General features: G+C 48.6%; 1 protein-coding gene across 7 annotated transcripts in view; it reads right to left on the bottom strand.

Moving 5' to 3' along the window:
* Window positions 1-4356: 4356 nt before the first annotated feature.
* Window positions 4357-13133, bottom strand: part of PRDM11 (PR/SET domain 11) — a 47197-nt gene continuing 38420 nt past the window's right edge. For all 7 annotated transcript variants that reach the window (XM_079308494.1, XM_079308492.1, XM_079308497.1 and 4 more), the window contains one exon: window positions 4357-12517. In XM_079308494.1, the coding sequence (XP_079164620.1) occupies window positions 10353-12517 (2165 nt within the window). In that variant the 3' untranslated portion in view covers window positions 4357-10352. The remainder of the gene's footprint in view (window positions 12518-13133) is intronic.

Raw genomic sequence — 13133 nt, 5'->3', positions numbered from 1 at the left:
ACTCTGTAAACCCATGCATTTGTGAGGAGGAAAATATGCTTGGCTGACCTAATACCATCACCAGAATTAGCTGGTTCCTAACAAGACACACAGATCAAAACCTGCACATAAAAGTAAAAGAAAAGAGATTTTTGGAGCAGGAGTGGGAAGTATTTACCTCGCTGACAGTTTGGGGGCACTCTCACCCATCACAGTCAGTGTTAAAGCACAAGAATAGAAAACAAAGCCAGTCTGCAGAGCCCCAGGCTGTTGCTGGCTTCCAAAGAGGGGTGCCTGTCAGCTGCACAGAGAGGCTGATGGCACTGAAGAATTTGCTGTAGAGATGAAGGAAAAAGCTTTATTTTTGCTGCACAGTGAGCTGAATACAAGTGGTGCATCTGCCAGGGACAATCCTTCCCACCTGGGGGATTCACACAGAGTTTCTCAGTAATTTCCAGCTCAGCTGCTGAAAAGCAGCAATAGCTGTCACAGAACCATTCTTCACTTGACCCTGCTGTTCATTGTTACTTCAAATTTATTAGAAGCTTTTTTCCTTTATGCTATTTAAAAATTAAACTGGGACTGTCCTGTATTCCTCTGTCTGCCAAGAGAGTAGCACCTAATCCAGCAGCTATAACAGTCACTGCCAGTGCTAGTCCTGAAGGTCTGCAGCTGATTCCTCCACTTCCCTGAACCCTTAGTGATCACTGAATGTGGAATAAGCCCAGCCAGGACAGGGCTTCAAGATGTCCCTGAGAAAACAGGTCACACCTAAAACCCGCACACCACCCCATTCTCCAGACAGCTCTCCTGAACACCACAAAGTGCAGTGGTGGCCTGGAGTGCAGCTCTGTCACTCCTGACCCTCTGCTGCCCATGGCTCCCCATCCCAGCCCTGGCACCTCTGCAGGGCTCTGCCACCCCTGTGTGCCTCCAGAGGTACCACCAGTGTCCCCAGAAACAGGGTGTCTGGCAGCCATGCAGACAGCACTCTTGTTTTTCTCCTTGATCAAAACAACTTCAAACAGGGGACTTCAGAGAGTCAGAAAGTTTAGCTAGCACATATGCTGTGCTGTGGGAGCCTTTGATTATCCAGCAGATATTTTTAGAGCCCTTTGTAAATGTGCTGTGCTCCATTTGTCTGGTGTATAGCAACAGCTCTGCCAGAAACAGCCCCTGTGCCACCACAGAGCTGGACCTGGCACTGCCCAGACACCTGCTCTGCTCTCTGATTAAACACCCTGGGGGGCACTTTAAACCCACTCATGTGCTCACTGCCTGTGCTTTTCCTTCTGCCTCAGGAGAGGAAGATAGGGAAGACAGGCCCCAGGAATTGCTGCAAATCCCCCTTGCAGGTTATGCCTGCAAGCTCTTGGCATCACAAGCTCCACACCTTCTGCTTCCAGGAAGAAACATGTTCGGTTTTTTGCTAAATGAAGTTTCTAGCACCAGCTGCTAACAACACTCATCCCCATGGAGCATATCCAGGACACCAGCAGAGCTGGGGAAGTGCATGTCAGGCTTTAATGCTATGACAACCATCGCCGAGGAATTTTTCAATTTCCTTTTCTCTCATATTGACATGAGAATCACTGGTCCTAAAAGCAAAGGGCACCTTTAGCCAAAGATCAGATGAGTTTCGTGCAAGCTTCCATTTCTGATAAAAGCTCAGATAGTGCACTTTGCTTGAAGGGATAGGAGGCCAGTCACTGACGAGTCCACAGCACAAAATTGGCTGTAGGAGACGAATTACAATGCAGCAATGCATTTCACAAGCAGTTCTGACTCTTTACACATGGTTGAGCTGCTGAAAGTGGAGCATTGTCCTGCCTTCATGCTGTCAATTGACTAGCAAAGGGAAAAACCTCAGAGATGAGGCTTTCACTGCTGACTGACAGGTGCCCAGGAAACCCAACTGAAGCTAAGCCCTGACAACCACCAGGATTTCGCTGGGCTTGCTTACTGCTCAAAAATAAGCAATTCTAAATCACTGAAGTGAAAGCTGCCAGAAAATGACAAACTGTGTGTAATATGCAGTCTGCTCAATGAAACAGACTTTGAGGAAATCACTAAAACAACCTTTCCTATTGTACCTGTTGGATGACTAATTTGGGGCTATTTTCACTTTTCAGCCTAGAAACTGAGCCACTCACTTCAAGCCCCTGTGGCTACTCTCCATTAAAATTTGGAGGCATTCACTCTGAACCCAAAATTTCTGCACAGCCCTTTAGCTATGGGGATTGATGGGTATACATGCATGCTTCCCCTGGGCCAATTGGAAAACTGGGATTCCTTCAGACCCGATTAAAGAGCCTGTCCTACTGATGCTTCACACTGAAGCTCAGCAATACTATCAGTATCAACACTCCCAGCATGCCACACCCAGGATCCACACCCAGGATCCACACCTTCAGCTGCACAGCTTGCTCCTTGTTTTCTGCTTCCCTCCACTGCCACAGGGACACACACAGCTGAGCGAGCTACTGTTTGTGCTGGAAGGGTTTTGCTTTCTGCCTGGGTTTCTCTCTAGCTACAGGTGTCACCACCCAGGGATGGAGTCAACCTTTGCAAGGTTGTCCCTGCTTGCACTGGCCTCAGGGAGGGAGTGAAGGAGGAAGGAGGGAAGGAGAGAAGGAGGGGAGGGAGGGAGGAAGGAGGGAAGGAGGGAAGGAGGGAAGAGTAGGAGAAGGAGGGAGGAGGGAAGGAGGGAGGGAAGGAGGGGGAAAGGAGGGAAGGAGGGAAGGAGGGAAGGAGGGACAAGGAGGGAAGGACGGGGAAGGAGGGAAGGAGGGGAAGGAGGGAAGGGAGGAGAGGAGACAGGAAGGAAGGAAGGAAGGAATGAAGTGAGGAAGAGAAGGAAGGAAGACAGGAAGGAAGGAGGAAGGAGAAGGAAGGGAAAGGGAGGAAAGAGGAAGGAAGGAAGGAAAAGGAAGGAACCCAGGAAGGGAAGGAAGGGAAAGGAAGGAAGGAAGGAAGGAAGGAAAGGAGGAAGGAAGGAAGGAGAGGGAAGGAAGGAGGAAGGAAGGAAAGGGAGGAAGAAGGAAGGAGGAAGGAAGGAAGGAAGGAAGGAAAGGAGGAAGGAAGGAAGAACGAAGGAAGGAAGGAAGGAAGGAAGGAAGGAAGGAAGGAAGGAAGGAAGGAAGGAAGGAAGGAAGGAAGGAAGGAAGGAAGGAAGGAATTGAACTGTTTTAAAAGTTGCGTCTTTAGTTAATCAACTGCAAGCCCAGTATCAAAAGAGTCCAAAGTTAAGTCAGCCCTGTCTTTTATGGAAAGAAAAAGCCCAGATTCCCCTGGATCTAGAGAGTTTTGAGCTCAGGAAAAGTCTCTCCATCCTTCGAACCAAACCAGGCACACATCACAAAACGGCACACAAAGGGAATCAGGGAGTGCATCAGCTTAGGTGCCCTTCACCTGGCCTTCGAAATGACATTAACCTCCAAAGACAACTTAAAGAATTAACAAGGCAAGCTGATAAATTTAAATGTTTTTTGTTTTTTTTATTAACAATCATTTTACATTACAAGGATAATATGACAAAAGGAAAGTTCTCGTGTACATACTATGATATATCAACATAGCTCTATTCGTATCCAGTGTCCTAGGTCCTTTCACACAGGTACTATAAAGCATAGTCTGTAAAGTAATAACATTTTAATGTCTCCAAAAGAGTGATATTAACATATTAATACATATATAGTAATAGACGTCTAGATATTTTTCTCTCATTTCATATGTGTGTGTGGTGGGTGAGTGGGTGGGTGAGAGATCACTTGAAACAGTTCAGCAGGGCTGTGCTTGGAGGTGGGTATGGAGAGGTTTGAGACAAAACCTCTGGAAGTAGAAATGCATTTTGCTAACTGTCAGGTGAGTCTATGAGGATGCCATGACTGGCAGGGAACTAACTCCGTAGCCCTCCTGTAGCGTCGGGGGCATTACAGCAAACGAGACGTGGTTCCGCCGCGCAGCCCAGCGAGCTTATTCAGTGAGGTGCAGTGCAGGGAGCCCCTGGCGGGCCAGCACCGGCAGCGGCGCCGGGCCGGGCCGAGCCCACGCGAGCGGCAGTGGCATCGAGCGAGCGCCGGAGCGACAGCACTGTCGGAGGCTGCGAGCACGGTGCCGGAGCTCCCGCCGGGCACAGGGCGGCACAGGGCGGGGAGCGCCGCCGGGCAGGGCGGCTGAGGTGGATTACCAGTTGTGTGGAGGAGAGAGGCCTGCGAGAGGGCATGGGGCGTGTGGCGGGCAGGGGGCAGCTTGCACAGCGTCCGCTCGTGCAATACCAGTGTAAGGAGCCTGTCGGAATCACCACTCGCCCTCCTCCTGACCCAAGCCAGCAAATAAAACCAACGGCCAGGAGTGCCGAGCTGCAAAGGCAAACAAACTTCCATGCTTCCCTCCAACCCTTGTGGGGAAGCAGCTTGCTGACTGACCACCTGCTGCCAGACCGGCCAGAGGCGCCTCTCAGGTGCCAGCCAAAGCTTCAGGATGCAGCAGGGCCAGTGTCCTACGAGTGTGTGAAGGGAGGGATGGAGGGATGACACAGCTGTCCATCCCACAGGCATCAGCAGAAGCTCGGGGAGGGCTGATTGCTGACCAGATCCACCCCCATCCCAGCATGGAAATGCAGGTGTCTCTGCATGGGCAGGGTGAGAGGGCTGCACCCTTTGGTGCTTCAGCCTGGCAAGGTCAGAGCGCTGGGACCCAAAGGCACACATGCGACACGACCATGTCTTCCATACAATCACATAATTCCCTTTCCTCCAGAGAGCCTCCCTGGGCCCCTGGCAGGCTGCTCACGGGCTGAGGAGCAGCTGGGAGACCTGAGGGAGCGGAGCTCCTGCAGCAGGACAGCGGCAGCCTGACCCAACAGAGCTGAATGTGGCTCCCAACTGGGATCGCACACTCCCATCCTTATCACTCCGACTTCACGGTTCCTTCCTGTTTGCACTGTTCCAGCTCCATACACTATCCCTGCCACCTCCAGCTGCGTGGCCATAGCCCTTCCTCCGCTCACACCCGCCTTGGCTCTGCTGCTGCCTTTATCCCAGCGCCACAGCTGTGTCACTGACCCGTGCCCACACTGCACCCACGCTCTCGCTGGTGCCGTGTGAGCGCTGGCCAGCACGGGTATCCCTGGCAGTGTGCTGGTGATTGCTGAGGAATGCCAGGTCCAACAGCAAAAAGCCATCTTTCCACAGCACCGTGCCCGCAGCTGCTAACCACATCCATGCAGAGAGACAAAAGTGCATATGGGGGTGGGATATGTGTCTGTCCAAGCGTGAACACACAGGACCTCAGCAAGAGGCTTTCTCGGAAGGACACTCAAGCATTCTCCCTACCAAGACATTCCACTATTAAACAAACCTTATTTATCACTTGGTTATCATGCCAGCAAGGAAACCCCTTGCCCTAAACACAGCCAAGCCCCTCTCCATAGAGTGCTATACATGTAAATGTAGGCCTCAGTGTATGGCTAAAACCATCCCAAAGTCCAAAGTCTTCAGTGTTCTGTGCCTTGTGCTAGAACACAGGGCCAGCCTTACACAAGGGTGATTGAGTCTATCTCTATATTATATCTTTATATCTATTGAAAACATAGAAATATATAAATATATAGGATTTCATTTATAGATATATAAGCATGTGATTTTAATCTTTTGTACTGTGTGTATATGTACTGGGATGTGCGTATATACAATATATAGACCATATGCATATGTACTGTATACATACACTAGCTTACATGCACACACATATGTGTCTCCAAGGGAGACAGGAATTGCATAGGCATTACTGCATTGGATACAATGGCTGGGGGATTAACGTACCATTTCTCTGCTTTTAAGACCTCTTTTAACAGGGCTGAGAGGGGAATCTGCAAAAGCAGAGGCTGTTGCTGCTTACTTGCAAGCCAGCTGTCCAGGCACTGGTCAAACAAACAGCAATCCTCATGAGATAAGAAGGGAGGGGGACTCCAACGACCCTGTGGGCCATCTGGCTGAGTTTGTGCTGTGAGAAAGAGATGAGCCTGAATCACATCTGCACAGTCATACCAGCAAAAGCGTGACCAGCACGAGGGACATTGCTGCAGCTGGCTTGAGACCCGAGGCAGATACCACACAAGTACCCTGCCCACCATGTCCCCTCGCAGCCCCTGAACTTCCGTGTGCTTTTGCTGGTATGGGAAGAGCTTTGGTCTCTTGTGAGGATTATCCCTGCTGAGGTTGCTCTCATGGTTGGAGGGCCTGGACCCCTGTGGACACAGGTGAGCCCTGCAGAAGGACATATCTAAATGTGCTTCACAGATTTCTGCTTCACAGCAGGGTAAAAGAGGCAAGGAGCCTGAGCAAAAAGTGGGGAAGGGAAATTGGCAACCAAAAATCCCACAGGCTAGAAATATAAACCCGAGGGTCTAGAGAAGTGTGCATTATTCACAGTCAGATGCCATAGCTAAGATGCAGGGGAAGGAGACTAAATAAAGAGCTCATTCAAGAAAAACTGAACCCTCTGTCTTTGCAGCCTAACCAGTTCAAGATGCTGTGAGCAACACATTCAAAACAACTCCTCTCGCTCTCCCAGCACGGCAGGAAAGGCATTGATTAAACCTGATGAATGGCAATCTTGGAGCCATGAAGCCTCCCTCAGCACACTGCTAAGCCCTCCCCATGCCTGCTGCTGCCTCCTGGCCTCACTACCACCAGGCTGGGCCCAGACAAGGGAAAGGCTTGGGAGCCCTGGGAAGCCAGGGGTGCTTTGCACTGATATTCCTCACTCCTCCCTATCTTGTCTATGCTGGTAGTCATGTTTCCATCCACAGACCACCCATGAAAGTAAGGGCTACAGATCTACAGAGCTACAGATAGGCAGGTTAACCTGGAGGGAAAGCCTGCAAAGCACCTGCATTACCCTAGGACAAAGGCCAGGCTTATTTTCTGATGTGCAGGTAACAGGGAATTGTGTTGGAAGAGCTGGGTTGGGCTGGGCGGGGCCAGCTGCTCTGCCAAGCTCTTCTCTATTCCCATCACCAATGTAAGGTGTCTCTGACCTTTCCTGTCATGGGTATCCACAACAGCCAGTAGCACAGAATCACTGCTTGCAAGCAAAGTTATTTGCTAAAGGAACAAGTGCTCTGCCTGTGTCAGCTGGCTGCCAGAGAAAATCACCACAAGCTGCACATTTCAATGCACCATTAGAAGTAAGAGCTGCCAGCAAAAGGTGTCACTGATGAAAGCAGGATTTGCAGTGAACCAAAGGGAAGAAGTGACAAATTGGAAGAATAATTTCTGAACAGGCCTCTGGCAACTCTTACCTTACCATTTCCTCCCCAGTGACCAAAGTTAGGAGGCTTGGATCAGGAGTTGTAAACAGGCCTCTCTGGCTGCTCAGCACAAGCCCTGGGGGAGCATTCCACTCTCCAAAGGTGTCTGGAAACTGTCCCCAAATGTTCCTTCCCTTCACATGGACCAGGCACTTTGATGGGCCTCTGTGCCAAGCCCTTTTTTTGCTGCTGCAAACAGAAAGGCAGGTGATATTTCCTCTCCACCCATGAAGAGCTATGGAGTTCTACGGGTTCTATAATCTATGTTCACCTTGCCCATCTTCAGTCAGAAGCTAATGGAGCAGCAGTTTTTCCACCTTTTTTATCTTTTTACATCTCAAGTTTTAAAAAGGAAGGGACCCTGCCACCTCTCTGGCAGGCAGCAGTTCCAGAGCTTTGTGGCAGCACTCTGAGCAGACCCAATTCACAACACTTAGCTATGAGCAGCTTGTATAGAGACATTCCTACTTTATGGTCAAACAAACAACCACCCAAGGCTGCACAGCTGGCAGAGGCTTTCTAGTTTAATTCTTACTCCTCTGGATGAAAGGATCAACAAAGCCATCTTTCATGCTTGTTAGGTGTGTTGTATCAATGCCCCTGTGTTGTAACTGTGTGAAGCCCTGGCCCAGCTGGTGACATTGCCATGAGGACACAAGGCAGAGCACCCAGCACCAGCACCCCTGGCGGCAGTGTGGCACAGGTGGGTGGCCCTGGCACAGGTGCCCTCTCCTGCCCGAGCCAGCCCCAGGCTGCACGTGCTGTCAGAGGTAAGGCAGGGGGCAAGTGCTGCAGAGGGTGCTGACCAGCCCTGGCTGCTACATTCACAGGGTCTGCTCTGCTCCACCTGCACCATCTGACTGAAAGGCCTGTCTGACAGCAAAGGGGCAGTGTCAGGACACAAGGACAGGCCACCACTCGTGCTTTGGGTGGGCTCGGCCCCTCCTCAGTCCCACAGGGACAGAGGCAAACACTTCCAAAACCCTGACCAACACCAGCCTAGCTGCTCCTGTGGGGTCTGAAAGCTGAACCAGTCTGTAGTGGCTTGGCTGCACACCTCTGCCAGTACTGGCTGTGAAGTTCTGCTGAAGGCAAAGGGGGTTAGCAGGAGGTGAGTGAGTCCTAGGTAGAAGTGTGTGTTTTCCTGGGGAAGACAGTGTGTGAACCCTGGCAGTGAAAGTGACTCAGAGAGAGATCGGTTCCAAACATGCTACATCTCCATTGAAAACAAACAAAAAAGTTTAAAAAATAAAATAATATTATATATATATATATATATATTTATATAAATGAAAAGCTATCAACTAGCAGCAACGGTTCTAGAGATATCTTAGCACCAAGACCAAGGGCAGGGGGGGTAACAGGAGAAAGGAAAGGTTCAGTGTTGCTGATACCACCATCATGTTTCCAAACAACACAGCTTGGCACAAAGCTCATCCCTCTGGGAAGTGAGAACATGTTGGCTTGTACACCTTTTGGACAACACGTCTCACTCCCACAATGATCTGGTCAGGTTGGTGCTGTCCATGCCACATCAGCAGGGCAAGGCACTAGCATCTGTGGAGTTTTTGCACCTTTTTTGTTTGTGTGATGATTTTTTGGTTGGTTGGTTGGGTTTTTTTTGTGGTTTTGTTTTTTTTTTTTCTCTTTTTTTAACCTGAAGTGATATTGTATGGGTGCCTGGAGCTTGTTTACTTTAAAAGAATTAAACTAAGAAGAGCCCCAAGCCCACAAAACAATCTCTTTGTGATGGAAGGTGCAAGTCCCCCATTCACAATTCAGCTTGATTCTGCATTCCTTCAAGAAAGGAAGAAATATTTTGCAGGAAGAAGCAGAGCATCCCTTCTTCCTGCTGTCATCAGTCTGCTGTGCTGTGGAACATGTTACCTTGGTCACAAGAGAGTAAGTGAACCTTTGTAGGACATCACACATGAATATAATCCAAGATAATCTTGCATTGATAGCTCCTGCCACCAAATTGCAGCAGGTTTTTCTTTCAGTCATTCCAAACAAAACAAAACAAAACAAAAACCCCACAACAATCTAGGATTATAAAGACATAGTATAAATAATGTAAATTAGAATATAATTTTTTAAGCCTTTGAATCTCCGCCCAGAGGTGGCTCTTGACTCATTGGCTGTCTAGCTTCCACAGCAGCCCTGGTTTTGAATGAATAGTTGTATATATATATATATTTATCTCATACAATATAAAAATATAAATGCAAAAATTTCCCCCTGCCTTCTCTATTTTGCTATTTTATAGTCTGCACATGACATCATGTTATAACATACGTATGATAGACTGGTACTACGGTTATCATAAAGGAGCTGAAAGCCAAGTATTACTCTACAGCCCAAAGGTAGGGAGAACTGAGAAAGGGGCATCACAGTTTAGTGGAGGCATCTGTTTCTGAATCAGAATAAAAACCCAAAATCATACCCCCAGCCCTTCTCTCCTGTCAGTAATCTTTTGACTGAAGAAAGCTTCACTCAACTGAAGAGAACTGGGTGGAGCTGGGGGCAACATAAACACACGGGATGCTCTGTCAGAAATCAGAAATCTGACTGTTGCCAACAAAAGGCTGAAATGGCTCAATAACTGGGCTGAACAATGGAAAGAGAGGCAGAGATTAAAACCGAGGAGAAAACAAACAAACAAACAAACAAACAGACAAACCCGAAATGAAACAAAACAAGAAACAACCGACAACACACGTACAAAGGAAACTGCTGGGAGGATGAGGCTGACAAAGACCCGTTGTCTAGCTTATAGGTTGTTAGGTTTGAACATGTAGAGTATGGCCCCAGCACATGCTTCTAAAGAATGAAATGTTGCCACCTACATTGCAGCTGCCATGGTTGGAGACACCAGTAAATGTCTAAACATTGTCTCAATCTTTAAAATTCTGCTTAGCTTCTATCAGACGCACATCGTCTTAACTTTTAAATTTTCAGTGTGGGTTTTTCCTTAATATAGATAATATATATTTTTTATATAATATATCAAAGTTTAGAGTATAGATTAAAAAAATTATCTGATCTGAGGCATTCCTTCCTAAATATCAGGGTAAAACTCAGAGCCATGGTCCATGCTCTGCAACATCGGCTTCTGCTCAAGAGATGACATCCTGCTCAGCATTTCGGCCGAGAGCGCGTAACTATTGCCCGACTTCTCCTCGAACCAGCTGTCGAGAGCCCTTTTGCAGTCGAAGTTGGCAATGGGCGGCCCGTTAACAGCAATCGTCAACAGGTCGCTGAGCTGCTCCAGCGTCAGCCGAGAGCGGTTGTTCTTGCGCACTCTCTGCAGGGCGGTGCGCCCCTTCTCACAGCAGGCCGAAGAGGTGGGAAGGACTTTGAGGATCTGAACTATTTTATTTAGGAGGGGAAATCTCTGTTTGTATTTACAAATGTGACTGAGCAAGTCTTTAAAACCATTTTTGGTATAATAATCCACCTTGAGTTCTCGCCACTCCATCAGCAGACTCCCTCGGGTGTCCATCCCCTCTCTGCAAACCTCCCTGGAAAATGATGGGACTGTCTCCAGGTGTTCAAATATTTGTACCATATCCTCCTTCCCATAGCTCATGAGCTCATCAGTGCTTCTGGGCCAAGCTGCAAGGTCAAATACCTGACAGGCTTTCACAAATGTCCGGCTGCGGGAATCGAACCTTTGGGCTAGGATCACCTGGGTCTTCTGGCAGATCTTTTCTCTGATGGACTGGAATTTGGCTTCAGCCACCCGTAGATTTTTCACAGCAATGCCATTAAAGCTTTCACGGAAGTTTTCCTCAAACTCCTGCAAGTACTCCCCTGGGGAGTCTGCGAGCCGGCTGATCTCCTGGATGGCCTCCTCTATTTTATCGTCCACCTGCGACACAAGAAGGTACTCCCCTTGGAAGACGTAGGCAAGGCGTGAGAGCACAGCAATCACGTCCAGCAGGAAGTAGATGAGTTTAATCGACTGGTAGTCCATCAAGAACTGCAGGAGGGCCAAGGCAATGGCAGAAGCATCTGCCCTTTGAGTCTGGCCACTGATATCTTTGAGATGGGCCACAACCTCAAGGTAATCCTTGATGAGAGCGTTGAGCACGTTCTGCTCCCCAATGATCCATTTCACTGCTCGGATGTCCCCCAGGAACTCGGTCTCCTCACACAGAGTGGCAGCAGTGAGCCTCAACTCGCACATGAGTCGGGGAGAATAACGATAGAAACTCAGCAGTTGCTTCAAGTTGTTTTCTAGCTCCTCCAGACAGGGTAGCTCCTTCCCACTAATGGCATCCAAAATCTCCAAGTGGGGCCTATGCACCATAAAGGGAAGGCAGAGAAGCCAGGGCAAGGTCTTTCTGATTGTCATGAACAAGTTGGCCCTCAGGCTGGCGGTAATGTTAGCACCATCAACTCCCAAGCCGATAGTTGGCTTCTCATCCTGCAATCGTATTCCCAGACTGGAAAAAGCCCGGTCCAATGCTTGGAGGTAACTGTCTGTTGTAGAGAAGCCAAGCTCCTGAAGAGACAGGAACTCAGTTGCTGGAGGCCCATCACTGCTCGTGTACTGCACATAGACCGCAACTGTGTCTGCAAGCAGGTCGTCGCTCTGCCCATCCAGAATGATGCTGAGGAAGGGAGACTGCCGGATGCGCTCAACCAGGTCCTCTCGGAGAGCCCGGGCGATATGGTGAATCAAGATCTGGCAGTCTCCTTCATTCATGTACTGATCCACCACCTTGAGTTCACACTTTCTCAGTAGTTCTGCCAGAGGCCGAAAGTCATAGTAGGGCCTGCCCTCCAGGGCCAGGTGGTAGGCTGTATTGAAGAGCAGGGTCATATTTCGGCACATCTCTTCTGTCTTCTCTGGGTGCATCCTGAGCTTGTAAAGCTGCAGGCACTTCTTGTGGAGGTTGCTCTGGCTGTGCAGCTTTATCGTATGTATCTTGAACTGCTTAGAGCCAATGATGAAGGCTGAAGTCCGAGAAGATTGCACTGTGTACTGCCTACAGACATGGCACCACATCTCATTCAGTGTCGGGGAGTACCGCAGAAACCAAAACTTTTTAAGCCACTCTTGCTTGAAGCGTCGTATCCTCCGGCCCGTCGCAGAAGACATCTTGGAAGGCTCATCTGTAGCAGCAATCATGTCATTGGAAACTGATTCATCAGCAGAATCCACCTCTTGGTCATCATCCTCCATGATGGTGGGAACTGAGATGATGCTTTCTGAAGCTGTAACAAAAAAATAAAAAAAAGGAAAAAAAAAAAGGTATTTACAAAGTTGCTGAGCAAGAGAAGTATCCTACTGGTGACAGTAGAACATTGCCCAAAGAGCTGGCCACAACCACTCTTCTCCTGCCCACAAGACATTATGGATAGAATTTGAATCATGACTTTGAAAGGAAAAGAAATCAATATCTCTTCATAAGAACTTTGTCTCCAACATGCCACAATGAACAGCAAAAAAGGACGCTACATCCTGGCCACTTGAACAATACACTGTGTGACCCAAATATTCCTTTTACTGAAGGATCCTGGCTGCTTGACAGCATGTTCCTGGAGGAAATGAAATATATCTTCAGAAAGAGACACGTGGTTGTGTTAAAGCAGTGGAGGAAACAGAGAGATATTTCCAACAAGGGACACAGCAGGACATAATTTCATACACAAAGAGAGCACATTTCAGCGTTACCACAGAGTCATTCATACTTTCGTGGTAGCATGGGAGGCACTGTGGAGGGGCTTCCGCTGAAAGAGAATGCATCAAAAATACAGCAAACAAACTGTCTGCAATGGAATGTCTTTTTTATTGGCAGTGCATTATCAATTACAATGGCAACAAATAGAG

Source organism: Erithacus rubecula (assembly GCF_903797595.1).
Source record: "Erithacus rubecula genome assembly, chromosome: 6".
NCBI lineage: Eukaryota > Metazoa > Chordata > Aves > Passeriformes > Muscicapidae > Erithacus > Erithacus rubecula.
Note: the sequence above shows the minus strand (reverse complement) of the source record. Positions and strands in the feature narration are given on the sequence as shown.